This window comes from Podarcis cretensis (assembly GCF_951804945.1).
Source record: "Podarcis cretensis genome assembly, chromosome: 1".
In the NCBI taxonomy this organism is placed as follows: domain Eukaryota; kingdom Metazoa; phylum Chordata; class Lepidosauria; order Squamata; family Lacertidae; genus Podarcis; species Podarcis cretensis.
Genome location: NC_137170.1, coordinates 113,126,389 through 113,150,968, shown reverse-complemented (window position 1 = coordinate 113,150,968; position 24,580 = coordinate 113,126,389). Strand labels below are relative to the sequence as shown.

Sequence of the window (24,580 nt, the reverse complement as noted above, 5' to 3'; positions counted from 1 at the left end):
ACCCCCCTGTTGCATCAGTGGGGAGGGAGACATGCTCATTAATTAGGGGAGAGGCTTTTTTTCTTCAGTTATCTACTGAGATGAGCAAAAAGAGAAAAGGGGCATAAAGGTTCTCATTTCTAGACTGTAGTCCCTTGCTGCCTTTTTCTTTTCTTTTCCCTATTCTGCAAGCTATGCCAGTGAGAAAAGACAGGAGGTTTCTACTGGCAGTCAGCCTGGAAGGCTAATTAACTGGAGGAGGGGCTAGTATTTTTCCAGTACCTCTCCGGAGAGAGCTGCATTTAGTCTATTTTTTTTTTTTAATAAAAGAAACCTTATATCAAGTTTGTTTTCCCCATAAAGCTCCTCCTCGCATTTTGCAAACAAGGCTTCATGGCACAGAAGTGAGACCCATAGATGATTATAATTTCATGAAAAGATTTAAGTAGTAAATTTGAATATGCATTTGATCTTTATTCAGATTTCATACTCATTAAGAGTACCTGATGAACAGCTCCTGGTCTTAACTTTGCACTCTGTGTACCAGCTGCTTGTGAGTGTGCATGTGTGCCTGATTTGTGCCTATTACAGGAGCACTTTGTCCAAGATGTGCCCATTTAGTTGCAAAGTAGATTTAAAAATAAAATAAAATATGCTCATCATTGGAATGAGTCTTAACAACTTTTTCCAATTGCCGGGCATACTTATTGTCATAGTTTTGGGAACTACCTGTAGAGCTGTATGATTGCTGGGGCTGGGGTGGAAATGTCGACTTTCAGAGAGTTAGTTTTGTTTGCCACAACAAATCAAGAGAATTTTACTGTGGCATATGCTTTTTTTTTGTACCATCAGGCACAGGGAATTTAAGAATTGCCTCATGTTTTGCTGAAGTGCACTCTAGTCCGTGGAAGTTTATACTATAATAAATTTGTTTGTCTTTTCAAGCAGATTTGCAGGTAGATGGGCATGTATTTTCTACATGCTAGGGAAAGAGATTTCTCTCTCTGTATACTTAAATAGACATATTGGAGCATGCCAGTTGTTGGTTCCATGGAAGCAGGTTGGCATCCTTTCTAGATGATCTGAAGGAGCACATGCTTAACATACCAAAAAATATATATAATTTTTTTTTGTTTGATGTAGGTATCCTATCCTCCCTAAAGGAGGATAGACAATGACCTAGAATGGACATGTATAAAATACTAGTTTGAAACTGTCTTAAAATGGTAAATACTATGCTGGTTGGTACTGTGATGGGAATCCTAGCAACAACTGCAGGTTCTCCACCCCTGGGGAAATATAAAGAAGGGTTTGTTGCTTACACCCACAAAAGTTTGTTGTTGGGTGAGGGGGGGGTGCCCAACTCTTGTGGGGTAGACACAGAATGCATTAGTTAACTCTTTGACACTTTAAATATTATAGTAGAATATAAGACACTGCCTCTGCGGTATATTGGGCCTGTAGATATGCCTAGAAACATAGTCTATTAGCTGTTTTACCTTAATTTATTTCTCATCTAATGCAAAATAGAGGGACTGTGATCATAATTGCTGAGATGAACTCATCCATTCCTCGCACAATTCTTAGCAAGTGTTTGAATTGCCTGATACTCCGGTAATCATGATGAGTTCATGGTTTTTCTCCCCTTCCCCCATACTTATTATCATGTTAATTCATAGCTTCATTAACATAATTGCTCTCAAAGCTTTACTTGGCCTGGTGCAGGGGTCAGCAAACTTTTTCAGCAGAGGGCGGGTCCACTGTCCCTCGGACCTTGTGGGGCCCCAGACTATATTTGTTTTTGAGGGGGGGGGGAATGAATGAATTTCTGTGCCCCACAAATAACCCAGAGATGCATTTTAAATAAAAGGACACATTCTACTCATGTAAAAACACGCTGGTTCCCAGACAGTCTGCGGGCCAGATTTAGAAGGCTATAGGGCCAGATCCGGCCCCCGGGCTTTAGTTTGCCTACCCATGACATAGTGTGTCCATAACTGCTAAGGCACATTAGAACCCTCCCTGTCTTGAAAGTATTATAGGAAGAGTGTAGAAAACCTCTGCTCTTCAAATGCTCTAAGGTTAAAGGCCCTGAAATACACAAGTAGTAACTTAGGACAGTTGGCTCATGCTGGAGTATAACATGACTGGAGTGTGGAGTATGGAATATCTATATTGTTCATCATAAAAAATTATCCCATGGCAATTAAAAAATAAAAACATAAAGTACAATGAGCATATAAAATAACAGTAAAACTGCAGCAGCGAAGTATTTTGTTTACTTAGGAAAAGCGTATTTCCAAATGTTGCAGATGGGGTTTTGGGTTTATTTCAGTGCTTTCAAGTCTGAGTTGAAAAGCACTGGGAATGAGGTAGATATTTTGGAGTAGGGAGGCTGAATGCGTTGAAGAGTCAACTGTCAAGCTTTACTCCAGGTTTGTTAACCTGAGCTAACAACTCCCAGTGAGGCGTTCCGTATTTCACTGTTTCCCATACAGAGTCATTTGTGGGTTGTGATATTTGCTTGTGTTATTAACACAATCACTTTATTTTTTTTTTATCCCAGGATGAGTCAAGAACATCTGGCCTTTTCAGATGATCTTACCACCTGATTCACCCTTTGATATATAAACAGAGGTTGAAGGAGGTTGAAGCTGGTTCACGGGTGATTTTCTTGGATGAACCAGTGCATTAGTGCGAAAGATGTGTGGGACATAGAAGGGAGTGAAGTGGCTTGTTTTTCATCGCAGTATGACATGATAGAGGAAATTCTTCTGTGGGTGTTCAGAGTTTTCAACTTGCCTGTTTCTCCTGACACCTCCTAGCAGTGATGCTCTAACATATCTGCCAGGAAAAAAATACCTCCCCAGATTTTACTGCTCCATTTACTAAGTTCGGTGTTTTGTTTTATATTCTGCCTTTCTTTCATCACAGAACGTCATGTGGGGCTCTGCACGGTCCATTCAGGCACTAAACAGGCCAAAACATGCTTGGCTTTAGTAGGGGGACTGCATTGTTAGACTTCAGAGCATAGTCTGCTGTTCTTTAGTCTATTCTTAACAGCTGCTGTTGCTTTGTATTCACTGCAACCCATTCACTGTATTTTTTAATATTAAACTGTTCTGATGGGTGAAGGAGCATGGTAATTAAAATGAATATTCACAACCTGGCAAAAAACCTACCTGGACTACTGCAGAGTGTATCCAGAGGTGGATAGCTATTAGCCGTGGGCCTCTTGTGGAAGTTCACTGCCTGGCTTTTGGCCAGGCCCGTAGATTGAACTCTTGTTCTAGCTGTTAGTAGCAGATGCTTCCGAACACGTGGGTTTCTGGTCTGCTTCCTTCCTCCCCAAAGTAGTTTTTTCAGCATTTAAGAAGATTGACCCTGGCTGATTTTTAAAAGTACAGCTGCCATGTGGGTTGTGAGAGTTGGACTAAGCTGACCTTGAGCCACAGGAGAGATCCAGAATATTCCAGAGGCGTAGAAGTTGCTGCTCAAGTTTGTACCACAGGCTCCGAAGAATAAAGTTGCAAGCCATTCCTCATCCCTCCAGTTTATGTTCCTAGAATCATTGCACCCGGGTTGGGATCCACCTGGTGATAAAGCTAGGCCTTATGGTCTTTTTCCAGTTTGGCTCTCTGATTTTGAGGTGGATATTGCTTTGTGTTCTATATTTAATCCTCCCTGGTTCCCCTTGACAGTGGGTGTGAGGGTTGAAGCTGGAGCACAGGAATAGTGGGCAGGATTCAACTAACGAGCCCTGTAAGTGGGAACCCTCTGCAAGGACCTCCGCTTGTGCAATGGTGCTTTCTCCTCCTCTCCCTGTGCCCCCCCCCCATAATTGGCTCCAGGTGGTGGTGTGAGAAGAGCGCCTAGGGGAGGGGAGGTGGCAAGCAACAATGCTTGCACAGACAAAACATTCGTAAACGGGTGATGTTGAATTTCACCCATTGCCGTAATCTTGCACAAGAAGCAGATTTGCAGACCATATAGCATGCTGCTTTAATACCTTGCACTGCCCCTCTTCCCCGACCCATGGTTTCCCCCCCCAGATTTTATTCCCATGTCTCATCTCTTAATGGTACTGTGTTGCAAATGGATGGAAAGGCAAGCCTATAAAACAGATTGCCAAATGTGTGATTTAAACTGAACATCCGGCTTTGCTTGCCCAACCACTAACCAGAGGCTCAGAGTGATAAACTCTTAGCCACTTACGGTGTCTTTCCATCATCCACTTGGAGCGTGCAAAATGCTCAATTCCATGCGTACTTCCCCTCTCTCTTCACAAATGGTAAGTGAATCATTTTCCCATTGCATCAAAGGTTTATGCAATGGTAGATTTCAGGGGTGAGAAATCTCCTGTAGAGTGGAGAAAGAATGCTCAGTGGCTTCTGATGCCACCAGATGAAGTATGGAATATTTCTCTGTGTGTATATGTGTTGTGTGTGTGTGTGTGTGTGTGTGAGAGAGAGAGAGAGAGAGAGAGAGAGAGAGAGAGAAGATCTGAAAGGTGTTAACATATCAAAGGCATATGGAAAACCAGGCTTCTGTTTGTTCTGTAAAATACAGATGTACTCCCTTTTCCTTTTTTCTGTTGCTGTGGTTAGCTCTGCAGGCCTCCTCCCGTATTAAAACAGAACGCAACATCATTTTTTTTTTACTCTGATGTTGTATTTTGTGTGTTTGTGCCAAGGAGTAAGGACTTCTTTCTTTTCATTTCTTACGAAATTGTTACAACTTTATCTGCGTTCTCATCCTCCTCACCTAAAGCGGAGGAAGACAGTGACTCAGCAGGCAACTAATAATATAATGGAGTTGCTTATTAAAGGAACTCTCAAGTCTTAGTGCATGCCTCAGAAGCAGTAATGCATGGGCTGTTCTTTTCCTATCACACTCCTCTTTCAGCTGGTGTGTAGGGGCACAAAATTGAGGAGTGTTTGAAGGAACTGGTCTCAGCTCCTTATCTCTTACTCCCAAAATGGCTCATTGTCACTATGACAGTGATGGCATCTGTGTCTCTGTAACTCTTCCCGCTGGTCAAAGGTGGGAAGAGGCATTTCAGGTTCTCCTTTGAACCCACATACTTCTTCTGTAATTTTTAAAAAATGGAACTTGGAAGAATCTCTCTAATGATCTCTCTCAGCTGCTTAAGCTCAGGCCAGGCTCATTCTGTTTTTTTCCTCAGTTTCAACACACTGCACATTGCTGCAGGCAGTGGTGTAGGTTTTCCGGAAAAGTTTTCATTGTGCAAGTTTCAGTTTATAGGATACTCTCTAGAGCGGGGCTGTCCCGAGACATTATGGCACCTGAGGCGAACCACAGAATGGTGCCCCCCCGAGGGGGGGGGGAAGAGCTACATTAAGAAGAAGGATGGGGGAATAAAGATCTACATTAGGAACAAAGAGGGGGATCCAGTTAACCTTACCCAACAATTGAAGTGGCAATCAAAGTATGTTTTTTGGGGGGTGGGGTGGAATTGGTGAGAAAGGTTGGTGCAGAGCCCAGGAGACCCCAGACGGCAACCTCTGCATTTCCTCCCTAGAGGTGGGAGGAGACCTATTGGCCAAGATGCTGCTGTAAATATGGCATTAGAGGGGCTGCCGTGGAAGTGGCAGATCCAGCATCCTAAGAGCACATTGCTGCTGCCACCACGGCAGCAGCAGTGGGCAGTGCATTGCTTGGGAGGCCAGATCTGCCCCTGTGGATCCTGCCACCTGAGGCGGTCACCTTACCTTGTTATACACCAGGGGTGTAAGCGAACAGGCAATATGGAACACCCCTGCTCTGCTGAAATGAACGACCTTGAATATGTAATCTTTTGCAACCTTCCCGAGATCTTCAGGTGAAGGGCAATATAAATATAAATATAAATACAGTGGTACCTCTGGTTAAGAAATTAATTAGTTCCGGAGGTCCGTTCTTAACCTGAAACTGTTCTTAACCTGAAGTACGGTACCACTTTAGCTAATGGGGCCTCCCGCTGCTGCCGCTGCACAATTTCTGTTCTCATCCTGAAGCAAAGTTCTTAACCCGAGGTACTATTTCTGGGTTAGTGGAGTCTGTAACCTGAAGCATCTGTAACCTGAAGCATCTGTAACCCAAGATACCACTTTACAGTATAAAGAATAGAATAGAATATGTACTCTCTTGTGGCACAGCAGTGATTCCATGTTACAGCGCAGCCTGCAGTAGACAATGTCCGGCCTTACCTGCAATTCAATTGTCTTTTTAAATTTCCTGTTTGACTGAGGAAGGCGGCCAGATCGAAAGAGTGAACAACAAGAGATATCACTAGAGTGAACCAGCAGGCCGAGATGAGCTTGAAACAAGCTGTGGCTGTGTTTTTGTTTTCTAAAACCCCCCCTCCCAAAAAATTGAAAAAGCAGCCTATTTAGGATTTCCATCACCCCCCCTCTCCATAAGAGCAGTAACAAATGGTCTTTGTGTGCTTTAGAACTGAAAGAACAGAATGTGACGGAATCCGAGCACCGAGCTCTCCCTGCTTTTTGGAACTTCAAAGCTGCGTGCTTCTGGTGGCGGCGGATGGTTTGCAGTGCCTGTGACTTCTAGGTTCAGCGAAAGCTTTGGCTGCGTGGCCACTTAACATGCAGTGTTAGGGTCTGTTGAGGACGGCGTGCCTTAGCTTCTGTTGACACATGTTTTAAGTGCAGACATTTTCACCGCTAGAAGGGCCATGTTTGACGAACTCTTGCGGGTGGGGAGAGGAGAATATCCCAGGATTTTTCTTGGCTCTGCTTGCTAGAGTACAGATACACATTCTCTCTTCCAGCCAGGGGCATTCCGAAGAGAGATCCATTTTTCTCGAAAGGAGAGGAACAAGGAGGACTCATCTTTAAACGGCTCTCTGCAGTGAATAGCACACAGTGTTGGGGGAACATTAACAGATGGGTATGTCTGGTAGTTGTCACCTAGCTGTGCTCATCAACTTATGAAGTTGGCTTATGCTAAGGCGGCGTTCACACTGCAGTTTATTTAGTTTCCCTGACATTTCCCTGTTGCTTTGCACATTATATTTGAGCTTTCACACAGTGTAAAAGCCACTTCCAGAAAAGCTAATGGAATAGAACGTAGAACAGGTTTAGCATTCATTTCTGTGCCATTGGATTCCTGGGGGGAAAAATCACTTTGCCGCTTCCACAACCTAGCTCAGGGTTTTCCAAACCTGGGTCTCCAGCTGTTTTTGGACTACAATTCCCATCATCCCTGACTGCTGGTTCTGCTAGCTAGGGATGATGGGAGTTGTAGTGCAACAACAGCTGGCGACCCAAGTTTAGGAAACCCTGCTCTAACGCGATGAACTCCACATGTGAATACAGCCCAAGTCTAAGCTATTGGTCTTTCAGTTGCGCCCAATGTTGCCTATCCCAGTTGGCAGCTATTCTCCAGGTTCTCAACACAGTGTGAGTTGTGTGTGCAAACTGCCACATCAGTTGTGCACAAGACTTTGTGTGTGTTTGTGTATGAGAGTGGGTGCAGACAAGATGTAGCGCAGGTAAGAGGTGCATGGGTATTTGGGTGGTTAGTTTCCAGACTGGTGTAAATGCATGGCAAACCATAAAAACAACTGTGGCCGAAGACAGGGTGAGGACCTGTAGGGCATCAGATGTTACAGGACTACAGTTCCCATCATCCCTGCCTTTTGGTCATGTTGGCTGGGGTTGATAGGAGTTGGAGTCCAGCCACGTCTTCAGTTCTGCAGGTTCTCCATGCCTGGTCTAAGAGAATTTCTTTTGCTAAGAGCATGGCTAATCTTGTGGCCACCAAAGGGGAAGTGAAAGGGAAAGAAAGGCAAGAAAGGGAAAGGATCTAGGAAGAAGAAACCACCACCATCCCCCCCCCCCCGATTGCAAATTCCCAACTTGTTTTCAGAAGCGTTTTCTTTGAGGGCGACTGTAAATGCTGATAGCTGCATAATACAATTAAGCAGAGGAATTGTTGACATCGATTATACTACAAAATCAAAAACAGGGAGCTAGCCTGTTGTCATAAGAGCCCAGTTTACTTTGTAGCTCCCTGCAGTTTTTGGACTGCTTGAATCCATCTGGATTACTTTGATGGAACATGCAGCCCCCCAGTCTGGCCAATTTCAGTTCCTCTTTCTTTCACAGATTGAAAGTGGGCATGTCCAGTCTTTCCACAGCTGCTGGTCTGCACCCTGGTGACTTGTCTGCACAGCAGTGGTATTTTATTACAATTTGCACACCACACAGCCCTCTCTTCCGCCTGAAATGCCAGGAGTGGTTGGGTGGATTGTCTACGAAGAGTCAGCTGGCAAGGAGAAATCTTGTGCTCCTGATACCAAGAAGTAGTCTGTTTTTGGGGTCTGTATGTGAAATGGAGCCATGCATCTTGCTTCCCCACTCTGTTCCTTCCCCAATCTGGTGCCACCCTGTTGTGTTGTATGACCGCCATGCTGCCTAGGGCTGATGAGAGTCTTTGCCTGAAATATCTGGAGTTCACCAGATTGGGGAAACCTGTGCTAGACTTCTTGCTACTTAATCGTGTAGGCAAAGCGGGGAAAGCAAATACTGTATGCAGGATGTTTACTTCTTAAGCGAAACAAAGATACTAAAGCGGACCTTCTGCCAGGATCACTACAAGACAAACTTCAGTTGTATAAGACTGTTCTGGTCTGTGTGCTTATTATGATCTGTACTCGTTTGGCTGTACTGCAGAAGTGGGCTGGGCAACGCTTCTCGTTTGTCAGCCTAACCCGAGGAAAAGGGTTTGGTGTGGTGAGGCAGAAATCGTAAGTTCCAGGTAAAAGAAAATGGCTGACTGGGGATGCATTTGCAAACAAAGGTGATTAGTGTTACGGTACTTCAGTCAAGACTGTGCAGCCGTATTCTTTCCATAAAATTCAAAATAAGTGAAGTGTTTGCCAGTCACTTTAGTGCCTTGGCATTCATTTGCCAGGTGGAATTATGTTCTTTATTACTACTTAACCCAGCAGTTTTGGTATAAAACGGCCTGCCTAGGATGTGGGAGTTCTGGGAAACTTTTTTTTTTGTGTGTGTGTGTGGGGGGGGAATTCTACTGCTCTAAGTAGCTTGAGATCTGATACAGTATATTTAATCTATGTTGAGTAAATTAAAACAAAAATGCTGACATATTTCAATTTTCCAGTAATTTTCAGAAGTAGTTGAACCTGAAATAGTTGATCAAGGAAAATCAGCAAATCACTTGGGCGGCAATCCTATACATTCACCTGGCAGTAATTACCACACAAACTCATGGGAACTTATTTTTGAATAGACTCGCATAGGGTCGCTTTGGATTGCACTGCTAATGTGGCTTAATTCTTTATCTTCAAGCAAATTCAAAGCTTTACCTGGAAGTTCTGTTTTCATTGGAATGCAACTCTGCTAAGAGAAGAAAAACAAGCCAACTTGGCTTCTTGGTTTTAAACCAGAATCTCCAGTTTGCACATGATGAAAAACCAAGAATCTGAGAAACAAAGGAAATTCTACTGAAGGTCTTCTCCTGGTTGCCTAAGAGACGAAAATGTGTGAACTACAGGCCTTACTTGGGACTCCTTCTTGCACATGCACTTAGCACTAAACCATGGTTTAGCATTACTTGAGGTCCCGCCCATACCTTCCTAGTTAATTTTAGGAAATGCCAGTTTTCCAAAGGAAACATGGGTGCAGGAAATTTTCCAGCTGACAGTGCTGCCTGTGAGATTTCGTTTCTTGGAAGTAAGAAGGTTGGATATTTTCAGAAATATCCCTGAAAGGCAAATGCCCTCACAGACATTAGCATAGTTTCAACCCTACACAGTTTCTGCTCGGTGAGAATAGTCTTACACTTCATTAAGTACACACTTCTTAGATGCTTTGATTACAAATTTATGCCTCAAATTGGCTTTTACTAGGTGGGAGAGAATTGTGCTAGCTTATATTGAATCTCTCTTCCCTGCCTCCCCCCCTTTAGCACTTTCCCTTTTAATGTGTTTTGGTTTGACTATTTCATTGCCAAGATGCAAAATAAACCCATACAAATTCCTATTTCAGCATCCTTCAAACACCCCACCCCCCGCGGAGCTCTTATTTAATCTCACAAGAAAAGGGGAAATTGGAATGTATGGTTTTAGCAAAGCAAGGGGAGAACGTCCAGGTTCTCCTTTTTGGCTGCAGTTTGTTCTGAGATGTCTAGCATCAGAAATGTGTGCAGTGCAAATGTCAAAATGATGTGATTAATTCTAAGACTGTTGTCAACTCTCCACTGCGGTTTATTCATCCCTCGCCTGGGGTGTTTTTGGTTCAGTTGTGTGCAATGTGGTTCGTAATCAAAGGTGGGGCAGGTGACATGCTCATTTACATTGAGAGGACATAACACCTTCAGTGTGAGCTGGCAAGAGAGCTCTTTACTCCTCTAACAAGGATCTGGAAAATGTAAAAGTTAGAATAATAAGCTGAGGGGAGGGGAGGCCTTTGCTTTAATTCTCTTGTTCGGAATTCTTTATATAGATATAAATTAAATTTGGTGTGTTTGTTTGGGAATCAATGCAGTTTTACATTAGAAGTTGAACATAAGCTCCCTGCCCCTTCAGTTTAAAGGATAACCCAAGAAAAGATGCATTAGAATGGAACAGTAAGTGACAGGTTTGATCTGTGGGAAGAAGCCTTGACCTTATGAACTTGCTGATCACTTTCCATGATTAGGGAATTCCAATCCCGTTTTAGCAGTAAACCATTGTATGCTGTTCTGCCCAAGTTCAGCCATGGTTTGCCATCCAGGATTGCAGACCTACCATGGTTTTTAGCAAACCATTGTTTACCAGGTTCAGATAGAATAGTAACAGTATTGTTTGCTGCCAAACCAGGATTTCATAGTTTCTCACTGAAAGCAAGGTGAAGACAAGGAAGGAGCTCATAAATCCCATGCTCCTTGGGGCTCACTGTTGTAATGCTAAAAATGGTATGTGTGTGTATATGTAGATGTATGTGTGTGTATAAATATATATGTATGTGTGTGTGTGTGTATGTATGTATAAATATGTGTTATGTATGTGTATGTATCTATATCTATATCTATCTGTATATCTATCTTCTATCTACCTACCTACCTACCTACCTATCTATCTACTATCTAGCTCCCCTCATATTATAACACAATAGTTGGGAGTTTTCTTTAACTCTGTATTTTTAGAAAGCTAAACAGCCAAGGAATTGACAGGTAGTGAGGACAAAACAGGGCAGGTGAGAACTGCCTGTGCTTCCTTGAGGTCTTCGCAGGGACACCGCAGGATTAAAAATGAAATAAGTAAAACTAAGTAGATCTGTTGTATTGCAGCTGTGGGGCCTGAGGCTGCATCAGTCGCTCGCTGTAAGGCCACCTAGTGGGTTTATGGCCGAGATTACTTAAATCAGGAGCTCCAAGCTTTCTCACCCATAGCTGCTCTGCTACAGCAGCTCTTGCCAGTTTGCTTCAGTTGTTATTGCATAATACCAGTTGTTCAGCTAAAACGTAGTTGGAGTCCATTCTTGGAAGATTAAAGTTGTTATTCAAAGGAAACCCCTCCTGGCCATTTAATTCAGTAAATGGATTTTGAGGACTAGCAGCTTTTGTCTTCCTTTAGCCTGGTGCGCACTAAGCATCATCTCAGTTTACAGCCCCCCTCCCCCGCCCACCAAATTCTCTCGGTCTCTTTGGATCATTGCTCAGCTTGACTTGTTCGCGATTGGCAGTTGTTTGCGTTGCTTTGAAACAATTAGCAGAATGGTCAATTCCTAGGTCTGTGTGCTCTTGTGAGAAATGAATACCCGGTTTCCAGCCATGCTTCTTAGACATTTATAGGCACTGACAGCAGCAGATTTCATTGTGGCAGGCCTTGCGCTGTGGCTGAGAGGAAAAGTTAAGGAATTAATGTGAAAATTATATCCTATCCTATCCTGTCGCAATCCTCTTTCACCGAATTGATTGAGCAGCGTAATTTGCTCAGTACCTTTTGTGAAAACCCAAGTTTTCTTCCATGGTAGAAGAATAAATCTCTTCTCATTTTACAGTGGCTTGGATAACAAAATTGCTCGGTTACTCTGGTGTCAGACCAGCATAGGTTGCCAGGTTAGAAAACCACATCCCTCTCCTTTAAAAAAAGAAGAAAGCTGCAGGGTATTTATTATAAAGAGAGTCATTTTTGTTCTACATCTGCAAAGATCATTAACTTTCACAAACATTTTCTGCTAGCCTGGATCCTTTTCCTGTCCCTTCCTATATAATGGTGGTTTTCAAAATACGTTTTGGTGAATGGCAAGCTCCTCCTTTTGGAACAAGTCAGAATGTGTGAGGGTAGGAATGCAAACATTAAGCTACAATCAGGTCTCTGGTACTTTAAATTGGCTGTATAATTGCAGTCTAGGCTCTGCTAACACTCTCTGTAGGTTGACCAGGTAGATGGGGCTGACATGGTAAAGTCTCTGTGCGATGACATCTTAACTCGTGTGTGTATGTGTCCCGTCCAATTCTTTGAATTATTTCTCTGATAGAGAAAGCCGAACTGTGACAAACAGTTTGCAAGATAGAAAGCACCTTTAGTTGCCTGGTACTCTTTTTTTCATAGAATTCTGATCTAGCTGAATTTTGGATGCTCTTTCCACCCTATTAATATTAAATCAGCCTCAGTTCTCTTGTGGCGGAAGGTAGCCAGCTGATGCAGGTAAATGAGAAGCCGTTTGTGTGCCTCTTTCGCAGCGCCGTTGTATCCTTTTACATCTGGAGAGTATCTTCTGCAAATGCCTCGGGGATTGCACATTCTCTCTGCCAATGGATCATATGTTCTCCTGTCAATGCTACCTTCAGTTAGCCGGAAAGGAATACAGGGAGCGACTGCAGAAGTTGTCTGCAAAATAGGAACACGGTGGTGTGTGGCTGGTTTTAAAAGTCCGTGCCTACTTCCTCGTCAAGCAAAGTAGCACCAGACATTTTTGCTGGCGGGTGGCGCTGTGGATTTTTGCTGGCGGGTGGCGCTGTGGGTTAAACCACAGAGCCTAGGACTTGCCGATCAGAAGGTCAGCAGTTTGAATCCCCACGACAGGGTGAGCTCCCGTTGCTCGGTCCCTGCTCCTGCCAACCTAGCAGTTCGAAAGCCTGTCAAAGTGCAAGTAGATAAATAGGTACCGCTCCGGCGGGAAGGTAAACGGCGTTTCCAGGCGCTGCTCTGGTTCACCAGAAGCGGCTTAGTCATGCTGGCCACATGACCCGGAAGCTGTACGCCGGCTCCCTCGGCCAATAAAGCGAGATGAGCGCCGCAACCCCAGAGTCAGCCACGACTGGACCTAATGGTTAAGGGTCCCTTTACCTTTACCTTTAAGGTGGTTAAAGTACATCCTGGTACCGATTGCAGTACATCCTGTCCCTGAAAGGTAGCAAGTTAACTTGTGTGTTCCTTGCACATGGGCAGTGTTGACGGTCAGTCCTTATTCCCCTCAGAGAGTTACAATTCCCAGAGTTCCCTGTGAAGAGGGATTGATTGTTAAACCACTTTGGGAATAATGGCAGCACACGTAACAAACCGCAGCACCCAAAATTATTTGGAGGAAGCCATGACTGTTTAAAGAATGTACCGTATTTTTCTGTGTATAACACGCCCCCGTGTATAAGACTCCTCCTATTTTGGGGGACTCAAAATTAAGAAAATGGGAGGAGATTGCCCCCATGTATAAGACTACCCCCCCTTTTTAACATCATTTTTTAGTCTTATACACGGAAAAGTACGGTATGTTGCTGCTTTAAATGTCCAGTTTAGTTGCGGCCTAGATGGAGAGCTGCTGGAACCCAGAGGTGATGATTTCACATAATCCCTGGTGTTTTCTGTTGGAGTTCATTGACACCTTCAGCTTTCAGCAGTGAAATGTAGAGGGCTAAAGTGATGTGCAAGCATGCATGACGCAGCTTGGGGGACTAAGTGCAGTGAGTGCGTATTTGTATCTGAAAGTTCATGTTTCGTGTTCTAGAGAAAGAATCTGAGAAGATAAATTGGCCCTACTATTACTTTGAAGCAAAAAGTTTGTGTAACAAGTTCAACCTGACAGCTGACACCTCAATAGCCTTAAGGACCAAGTTATAGGTTACAAATAAAACACTTATATAAAGTGTGTGTGTGTGTGTGTTTTTATGTAAAATAGAAATGTGAGCTGCTCATGAGAATTTGACTGTAGGAACCAGTGGTTGGTGGGGAAAGTTGAAGGTTCCCCCCTCCCTCAACTGGTTACTCCAGCAAAATTTACAGTTGCTATTAATTAAAAAAAAACTTTGGAAGTTATAAGTGCGTCACTTGTGACAATCTAGTTTTAGAAGATTATGTGTTTGCCTCTTCAAAAAAATAATAAAAAAAATTCTCCCATCACTTGTTAAAATGATGCATATTGGCAAAGAGATTAACTTCTGTTGTGCTCAAAACTTTCCCAGGTCTCTTCCTCCTTCTGACTTTAGCTCTTGGAAACGTTTTCAAAATAAACTCTCTGAGCTCTCCAAGTGGACAGGAGCAACTTTTACTGGCACATTTTAAGGAGATGAGCAAAACCCACCTTGAAAAAGCTGGGAAAGGCTCATGGTTTCTCTTTTCTCCCCAAATAACCTCTCCTTCAGACTAAATGGACTGAATCATCATCAAATGCATTTTTCTTTTACACTGTACTGTACCTCTATTGCATTACTGGAGTTCTGCAAAGAAATGCTGCCTCTTAGTAGTAATACTCACAAGAGGGAAGCCTAATTTTGGCTCTGGCGGTGTAAACTTCACACTTGCCTTTCTACCATCCTGTTCTGATTTACAGGGGACAAAATGTCTGGTGCATAGATGATTTTCCTCTTTCAGACTGTTAGTGCAGTTACACCCTCAGATCACTGTGATACATTAAAGGGCCTGTGTTTTTAAAGGCCTAAAACTCGTTATTAGAATTATGGTTTGCTCAGCCTCATACTTTTAACCCTTAAACTTTCCACCAGCCTTCCTTAAAACCCACTTCTTTGTAATTTTATTGTTGGTATGATTATGCGGCTGGATTAAAAAAACAACAACCCATTTCCCCCCCACTGCTACTTCAGCCTATATTTCTCACTAGGTTTTGGGAGACAGGAATACTGGTTTTGGGGATTGCATTCTGTGCTGTAAAGATAAATGCTTAAGCTGGTTCAAGCTGTGCTAATGATGGTCATGTAGGGACCACCATTTCAAAAAAGAGAGAGAGAGGGAGGGAGCTGGCGAGCTCTCCTAGTTTTGGGTCGTCTTGGTAATCTGCAACATTTTAGTTAGTGGCAAGGAAGATTTTTTTAAGCACATGGTGGGTTCTAATGTCGAAAACTAAAAAAGGTTTGTGTGTGTGTGTGTCCACTTGTTTGAAGGGTAAGCCAAGAACAAAGGATAGTCTTCCTGATTGCTACGCTGAAATTGTATAGACATGTTCTCTTCCAGGAACTTCCGTGTGAAGTGAGACTTAAATGACAGAGGCTTATGAGGCTTTCTTAACAATGACCTATTGTGGGCTATTGTTTGTATAATGATCCAATGAGTTGCCGTTTCTGATGGTGTGCCAGGGGCAATTCCTTTGTACCTTGCAAGGTGGAATATGTAGTAGTTCGGTCTTTTGCGGCACCTGCACGATTGCTCCCCTCCCCAGCTCTCCATTCCTAAATTCAGCAGCTTAGAGTATGGTATTCCTCGGGCAAGTATATCATCTGTGTTCTACACCAGTGGAGCTGCTCATAAAAATAAAATTAGGGGTGTGTGTGTGTGCATATTGGCACACTCACCACATGCCACTTAGAATTTTCCCATCTCTTAAAGCCGTCTTCTAGGGAATGGATTTCCTCTTTTCCCTGTGACAAGCCATCTCCTCCATGCCTCCTTCCCAGCAAGAGTGCAGGTATGTTCCTCACTTTTGCAACTTTTAATCTATCCTCCCCGTTGGTGTTCTGAGACCATTGTGGAACTGCTGGTTCTGGGAACTGGCTCAGCAGGCCCTTTAGCTCAGTTGGTAGAACATGAGACTCTTAAACTCAGGGCTGTGGGTTCAAACCCCCCATTGGGCAGAAGATTCATGCATCACATCAGGTTGGAGTAGATCCCCCTTGTAGTACCTTCCAGTTGTTCGATTCAAAGGTTCTTCGGCCTTTTGAAGCATCAGCCTAGCCTTGCAGGATGTTGCTGAAACCAATATGCTGAGACAAGTCTTCTGTTATTTACTTCTCGTAAAGTTTTGTGGTTTCCTTCCCCTTCCCACACACTGCTTGTAAGTTTATGCAGTTTGCTCCTTACTTACACACATCATAGTGAATGTACAAGAAAAACGTGTTAAGTAAGGAGGAGATACCGGAGACCAGGCTGGTGGTCACTTCCTTGTCTGATTTCCAGTAGTCCCTCTTTCTACCCCCCACTCCAAGTCTTTCTCCCCTAATTTTAGTTGTTGCTCAAAAGCCACGAGTCTATGCCACATGGATGTAAGTATGCAGTAGTACAAAGTGAGTATTTCATACAAGGCAAAAATTAGTCAAGTAATGAAGAGTTGGGACAATGCTTAAAAACATTAAGACCACCAACAACAAGATAATATATTAGTAGCAGGCGGCAGTCTAGGGAGGTGGTTAGACCCTAAAGGAGGATAAGGAGATTGCAGTGGTGCTGAATGAATTCTTTGCATCTGTCTTCACAGCAAAATATATAGGGCAGATCCCAGTGCCCGAACTAAACTTTTCAGGAGGTGAGTCTGGGGAACTCAGGATTTGTGAATGGATAAGCAGTGAGAATAAAGGGACGCAGGTGGCGCTGTGGGTTAAAGCCTCAGCGCCTAGGGCTTGCCGATCGAAAGGTCGGCGGTTCGAATCCCTGCGGCGGGGTGCGCTCCCGCTGCTCGGTCCCAGCGCCTGCCAACCTAGCAGTTTGAAAGCACCTCCGGGTGCAAGTAGATAAATAGGGACCGCTTACCAGTGGGAAGGTAAACGGCGTTTCCGTGTGCGGCTCTGGCTCGCCAGAGCAGCGATGTCACGCTGGCCACGTGACCTGGAAGTGTCTCCGGACAGCGCTGGCCCCTGGCCTCTTAAGTGAGATGGGCGCACAACCCCAGAGTCTGTCAAGACTGGCCCGTACGGGCAGGGGTACCTTTACCTTTACCTTAAGCAGTGAGAATATCTTTATATTGCCATTGGTGTATAAGCTCATACCTAGAAAGAACATTAAGTGGAACAATAAATAGCAGTGAATCTTAAGAACTAAGGGTGAATAAAGAGAACCAATTTGCCACATGATTAAACTGTCACAATTAATTTATTAAACGTGTTCTGAAGCCCCCTAATATAGGCAGCCACGGCTGTTTCTGTTTCCACAAGCTGTTTAGTGAAGATATTCTATTTCTCCATGCATTGCTTCCAAGTTTTGGCACCACTTCCCGATTCCTTGTTTCTGGAGCTAAACTGGCTCATTGCTGCCTTCGAATAGTACGGCAACTTGCACTGAAAGTGAAGTTTGTAAAGTACAACTGTATTAGTTTAAAATATTTAACATCCTGACGAAGTAGTTGTATGTGTGTGCATTTGGGTTGTTATTTATAAAACTACAGGAGAAAACCATGCCATGTACTGGTTTTGTGCCTTCGTCTGCTTTGATCGCCAGTGGCAAGTTTGCAACAAGTGGCCAGTTTGCTGTACCCTTCAGAAGCTTTAGCTGGCGTGGTTGGCTTTGTACCACCAAAATGCCAAGCCAAGATCCTCCACTGTTCTGAGTATTATATTAATGAAGAAGAAGAAGAAGAAGGAGGAGGAGTTTGGATTTGATATCCCGCTTTATCACTACCTGAAGGAGTCTCAAAGCGGCTAACATTCTCCTTTCCCTTCCTCCCCCACAACAAACACTCTGTGAGGTGAGTGGGGCTGAGAGACTTCAGAGAAGTGTGACTAGCCCAAGGTCACCCAGCAGCTGCATGTGGAGGAGCGGGGAAGTGAACCCGGTTCACCAGATTACAAGTCTACTGCTCTTAACCACTACACCACACTGGCTCTTGAATGAAGATTAGAAGAACAAGGCAAGGAAACTTGTGTGCTCTTGGGTTGCTACTTTGTCTGATTATGTACTGCAGGAAGAATTACTATATTGGGATAAACCAACGTTCATTTATTTCATTTAGAGATATTGATGTTTCAGATGAGGTCAATCTTGCCTCCACCCCTACCCTGTAGAACAGAGCTTTCCAAACTGTGCGTCACAACGCATTAATTTGTTGGCTGTAGTGTGTAGGTATGTTGTATGAACGCTTCCTGGGAAAGGGTTAGTTTAACCTCCGAATTACTGAGCTGCAAAATGATGCATGTCTAAAAATTGTGTCATCAGCATGAAAAGTTTGGCAAACTCTGCTGCAGAACCTAAGTCCCTCTGAGTTATACTAGTAGTAACTCTGCCTCAACGCAGCCAGTACTTCATTCCTGCCCTTGACATAGTTGCTTCCATTCCTTCCTGCATGTGCCCCTTTTAAGGATTAATGCCTAACCCATAACCCATTGTTTAGAAAAAAGGAAGAAAACGAGAGGACAGGGAATGAAATCCATTTGTGTTGCCAGGCAGGGAAGATCTGTCTCCTATGAAGACAAGGCAGCAGTAACTATTGATGCAAGCTTCCCCAATAAAACAAAAGGGCAAGGGAATCGCCACCACTGCATCATCAAGAGTCACTCTCCTAGCTGTAATTACACAGCTGAAATGATAGGGAAGGGATGTTCATAAGCAATAGGTCTGGCGGTGTTTTGCCTAAATTTGATAGCCTCAAACTGCACACGGTGGTTCACAAAGTTGCAAACTTACATATGGTCCTGGTCCATTTGCATTTTGAGCCGCTCCAGTGATATCTGTGCCCCTCTACCCTTTGATTTGGGGGTGTGCTCTTATTTCGTGAGTACAGTTGTACCTTGTTCGTTCCAGAAGTCCATTTGACAACCAAGGCTCGGCTTCCAGTTGGCTGCAGGAATTTCCTGCACGCGATCGGAAGCTGCGGAAGCCTGTTGGACGCTTGGGTTCCAAAGAACGTTCACAAACCGGAACACTCACTTCCCGGTTTGTGGCGTTTGGGAGCCAAAAAGGCCGAGTGCGAAGGCATTCGGGATCCAAGGCACGACTGTATATCGCCCTGCCGAGATCCTTATTTTTGTGGGTCTTCTTCCTTGCCTGTTGTATGTTTGTTCCATAAGAGGACCAAGTGTTGCCAGCCGGACGATCCTGGTGTCTTAACGCTTCCAAATATAAAATGCTAGCATCAGAAATATTTTATTGCGAATATGAACATAAGAAGAGCCCTGCTGGATCAGTGACCCATCTAGTCCAGCAACCTGTTTTCACAGCAGCCAATTAGATACCTATGGGATGTCTGCAAGCAGGAGCTGAGTGCGGCCGCACTCTCCTCACCTGTGGTTTTGGGCATGTGGCATTCAGAAGCATACTTTCTCCAACAGTGGAACCTTTGCTCCAGCAGTTTAATTTACATTGAAGTAAATTAATACCAGCGGGACGTCGGCAGTTAGGAGTTAGCACTGGGATCTACGAGGTATTCATAGCTGGGTGTCTGCAGTAAATTTTCTCCAGTATGCGAGTGGGGTGCACACTTGAGTGTGTTTGCCCATTTGCACTTTAATGGGTTTTTTAAAAAGAAAGAAAGCAAAAAAGATCACAGGGTGAAAAAGGGTACAACCCACTGGAGTGTGTATCAAAGCACTTGTTGCTATGTTGTGGTGTCGGTTTTGTCTGTGTATCTTGGTAATATAATTGAGTGGATATGCTGAGCTACATGCTTTGTCTTCAAAGCGTGGCAGGGCGAAAATTGCATACAAAACATCCTACTTCTAAATAACTAAGCAAACATCAATTAACACAGAGACAATAACTTCCAGTCATGAGGTATTGTGTCAGTTCTGTTGTCCGATGGGAGGGAAGAGCACCCTATTATTCTGGATTAGGCACGTAACTGAATTCCCATTGTAAAGCTGTGTAACAAAAGGCTCTTTATGCACACGTTGTGTTAGTTTAGGGCATGCCAGTTTTGCTGGCAGAATGAAACCTAGTGTTTGAGAAGGCCAATTGGGGTATCTCACAAGTGTGGTCTGTTCACTGAATTTGTAAAATGCAAAATAATGTATTTTTTTAAAATAAAAAAGGGGATCTCAGAGGAAACGTCAAGTGCTGATTCGTGAACCAAGCAAAGGTTACATATAGGAGTAACAGAGTTGTATGCCACTTTCAAAACTTTGCTTCTTCACAGAAGATACTCAAGTGTTCGCGAAGTATTCCTGTTTTGCAAATTACTAGCTCGTCTCAAAGGAATCCACTAATCTTGAACCTGCCGTAGAGGATGCTTGCTTCCATGACGGATTTAACCAAGGAGCGCACTGTTCTGCTAGCTTTGGGTCCTGAATTTTTAGCTCCATCCAAAATACCACTTGGCAACCTTTGCACAAGGCTTCCATATTTCTGCACTCAGGCCAGCTTCTTACGCAATGTCTAGGGTTTCAAAGAGTCCATGTTCCCATCGGCCCTTTAGCATCTATTGAATAAACAAAAGAGCTCTTTTGCCTAATTGTCACCTCAGATGGTCCCAAATCTGAAACGTTTTTCCGTCAAGGTCGGCTTTATTCCCTAAGCTTTTTGTCTGCCATCAGTTGGGCAGGTAGGGGTGTCACTGAAACCACTGGCAAGAGAGCCAGCGTATCTAATCAGACAAGCAGAAGTTGTGTAACTTGAAACTGAGCCCTCTTTTTTTTAGGTTCACCCAACCCTCTTTCCACAGAGCGGCTGGAAAGCTACGGGAGTTTAAAGCTTACCCAGCCAAGCTTGATCAGCATGAACGTTTTTCAGCTGAAGTGTGTTAACACACTCTCTTAGAAATTATTTTCAGATGTCTATTATTGTCACTGTGGTGCTTTAAAGAATACTCTGTTGACATCAGTGTAGCGTCCATTTTCAGCTCGTAAAGGTTCTGAGTTACCACCTCCAACGCCTTAAAAAGTTGGAGGCAGGGTGGATAAAAATCAATGATTTTTTAAAAAATAAATAAAGCAGATTTTATACAAATTTAAAATGGATTTTTAAAATAAAATGCTTTTGGAGGAAAAATCTTTCTAAAGATAGTTTTCTATTTAAGTTACATTATAGTCCAAAGGCTATTAATCAGGAAATAAGGATTTGTTTTAAGTTTTTCATGTGTGCTAAAACTCAGTCTAAGTTTTGTTTTTTTAAAAAAATGTTTTAACCACATTAGTCAACAAACATGGATGCGTATGCTATAATGTTATTGTTTTAGTTTAATAATTTGTTTAAATTGTTATTAAGGAAATGATTATTTTTCTCCTTCCAATAAAGTACAGCAGAAAAGTTGTCCAAATATAAACAGTTAACTTATTAAACCTCACAATAATTTCATAATTGTCTGTCTATGTATTTCTAAATAATATAACCAAATCGGTAATTTTTGATATAACTGTAAAAACTACTCTGAAAATGTATTATTCCAAAAATAAAAACCTTCATCCCGCAAGAATACCAGCAAGAATGAATCTTTCTGTGAAAAAAATGATTTAAATCAAGTCTTACTGACTAGTGATTTAAATTGTGATTTAAATCAAATCCACCCTGTTTGGTGGTGCACAGATCATAGAAGCAGCTGGTATATAAGGAGAACACCAGGAATAATAATATTTTTTTACCTTCCCATCTGTCTGGGTTTCTTCTGGGAAGTCTTACTCCTTGTGTATCTATTATTTGCTACACTTGCTCTAGAGTTCTTAGACCCCAGCCTGACCATAAATCTGGGAAGACCTCATCTGAGGGAGGCAGCTCTGCCGAGGCCCCCAGAACCACTAGGGACCCGTGAAGAGCCTTTAGCTGCCATCGCACAGCCTGAGTTTCCCAGCCCCAAAGATGCATTACTTGGCTCCTCTTAAGACCCTACACACCTGGCTTGATCCCCTCCCTTTTGCTTCCAGGTTCAGATCCAGTGGAGGCTTTGCTCACCTGGCTTCCAGACAGGGCTTTGGCACCAGGTGTCTACTTCAGAGGATGGAGAAGCCAGGGAAGGCCCCAGGTGTGCCCAGGGATCTAACAGATAACCAGGAAGGAGGACAGCCTGAGCGGATGAAAACCTTCCATCTTGGCTGGCTCTTTGTTGGGGTAACAGCTCCCCACTGGGCTCCCTTCGGCAGCTTTTGCTTTGTTTCCTAGTACTTGACACTGTACAAGAGTCTGCAGGTAGTGTCCCTTGTGACTGCATTGCAAGTGATGGGAAGGAGGACATGGTTGGCAAGATACTCTCATTGAGGATGAACCCGAGAAGCTCCTCTGAAACCTCTTTTGCAACCCACAGTTTGAAATTTGCTGCAGCAATAGGTAACTCTGAACCTTGTTTCTTCTATCTCTCCCAGGTAGTGGTGCTACAGCTGTGGTCCAAGCGGCGCTATGCAAACCCAGGCAAGAACGCGTAGCAATAAAAAGGATCAACTTGGAAAAATGCCAGACCAGTATGGATGAACTGCTTGTAAGTTAAACTGAGTTGAAGGACATGTATATATGTACATACTAGACTCCCTAACGTTTGAATGATGTTCATGAAAATCTAATATTTTTATAACAATGAAAAACTCTTAAAGTTGCTGCCCACCCAGAATCTTTAATCAGGTAATGGAACCAATGGCCAGTTGGCATGTTTCATCTCTCTCTTTTTATAATTCAAGAGAGGTCATGGTCTGAAAATTCATATTTGGTTTCAAACATTTATTCAACTTGAGGGCTATAGCTTTCTGGCCCCCTTCCCGAATAATATTTGTGCACATAGGGAGATGTCCTGTGTTAGTTATATTCAGAGTAGACCCACTGAAATGAATGAATTTAAGTAAAGTTCATTACTTTCAGTGGGTCTACTCTAAGTATGACTAACATGGCAATCACCCATATAATCTTAGTCAAGGGTAGTCAGCGTGTTGCCTTCCAGATGTTTTTGGATATCTAGCATGGCCAAAGAACAGGGATGATGGGCGTTTTGGTCCAGCAACTTCTGGAGGGCATGATGTTGGCTATCCCTGATCTGAGCCATATTTTCCCACTCTAAAAGCTGCAAGTATAAGTTGCTAGTTTTTAAAAGATGGCCATTCTGCAACATAACTTAAATTCCCTAGCTCTACAAAATAATGCCTCTCTTGGGTTTGAATAGCTGGAACATATTTTATAGAACATTTTTGTTTCCTTGCCAAAATATTATACTTGCATTTTGCATTACTTATAGAAAGAAATTCAAGCCATGAGTCAATGCAACCATCCCAACATAGTTACATATTATACGTCTTTTGTGGTCAAGGATGAGCTCTGGTTGGTTATGAAACTGCTAAGTGGAGGTAAGTCTCTGTAGTTTATCTAAATTGATGCAGTGAGATATTGAGATTAACTTTAGCTAATCAAATCTGTGATCGTGAGCACCTAAATTACTGTTTCCCAAACTTGGGTCTCCAGCTGTTTCTGGACTACAATCCTCATCATACCTAGCTAGCAAAACCAGCAGTCGGGGATGATGGGAATTGTAGTCCAAAAACCAGCTAGAGACCCAAGTTTGGAAATCACTGACCTAAATAGTGTGTTGAATTTCTTTATCTCTTTCTGTCCCCCCACCCCGCTTCAAGGCTGCTTTTATAGTAGCATAGCTCATTATCTAAAAATATTCAATAAATCCACAACAATACTAACAATTTGGTATGTGTGGTGTAAATTTTTAAAGCTGTGCAAATAGTTTTCTTTAGAAATAGGCTGCATGTTGCTACACTGACCTGTAAGAGGGTGGGTGGGTGGGTGGGTGTATGAGAGAGAGGGGGAGAGAGTTTTTTCATTTGTGAAAAGCAACACATTTTGGGGTAATTTTGGGGAACAAGTCCTGAGAAAATGAGGCAGAAGTGTTCCCCGCTCCAGAGTGAAGGCAGTGCTAAAGCCCTTATTCATGTCATAATCTCCTACTCAGTATATCATTTGGCTCAGATCACTTCCCAGGTAGAGAGAGGGCCCTAGTTTTTAAGGGCTGTGGTGGCATATGCCCATGTTTGTGTTCGGAACTGGAGAAAAAGCATTTGGCCCACCTGAAAGCACAACCTCTATACCAAAAATGTTAATGGGGTGACATTCAGCAAAGCTCTACTTGTTGGAGGTCTTTGTATGTATGTCAAGGTTGAGTTGAAATTGAAATGCTAAAGTATACATCATTAAGCTTGAATTGCAAGATGACTTCCTAAAAAGAACATTTCTCTTTTTATTCCATTATATGTATACGTATGAAAATCTAGGCTCCATGCTGGACATCATAAAGTATGTGGTCAACAGAGGAGAGCACAAGAGTGGCGTCCTTGAAGAATCAATAATAGCAACAATTCTTAAAGAGGTTTTGGAAGGCTTAGATTATCTACACAGGAACGGACAGATTCATAGGTAAAAAAAGCTAATGCGCCATGTGTATTAGTACAATTTCTCTTCCGTGGTTTTCTAAAATGGCATTTACCTACCCCTTAATTGTTAGCATTTCTAAGCGGTATGTGTAAAAACAAACCATATAGAGAATAAAACAATTAAAAAATT

At 43.0% G+C, this 24,580-nt stretch overlaps 1 protein-coding gene across 4 annotated transcripts in view; it reads left to right on the top strand.

Annotated features, from left to right (window-relative positions):
* The window catches only part of STK39 (serine/threonine kinase 39), a 105,900-nt gene that overhangs the window by 18,962 nt on the left and 62,358 nt on the right, over window positions 1-24,580 (top strand). For 3 of the 4 annotated variants that reach the window (XM_079979394.1, XM_079979396.1, XM_079979397.1), the window contains exons 2-4: window positions 22,393-22,505; window positions 23,250-23,358; window positions 24,292-24,433. In XM_079979394.1, coding sequence (XP_079835520.1) covers window positions 22,393-22,505; window positions 23,250-23,358; window positions 24,292-24,433 — 364 coding nt within the window. Of the gene's footprint in view, window positions 1-10,868; window positions 10,921-22,392; window positions 22,506-23,249; window positions 23,359-24,291; window positions 24,434-24,580 lie in introns of those variants that run through there. The other variant, XM_079979395.1, reaches the window with a different exon arrangement.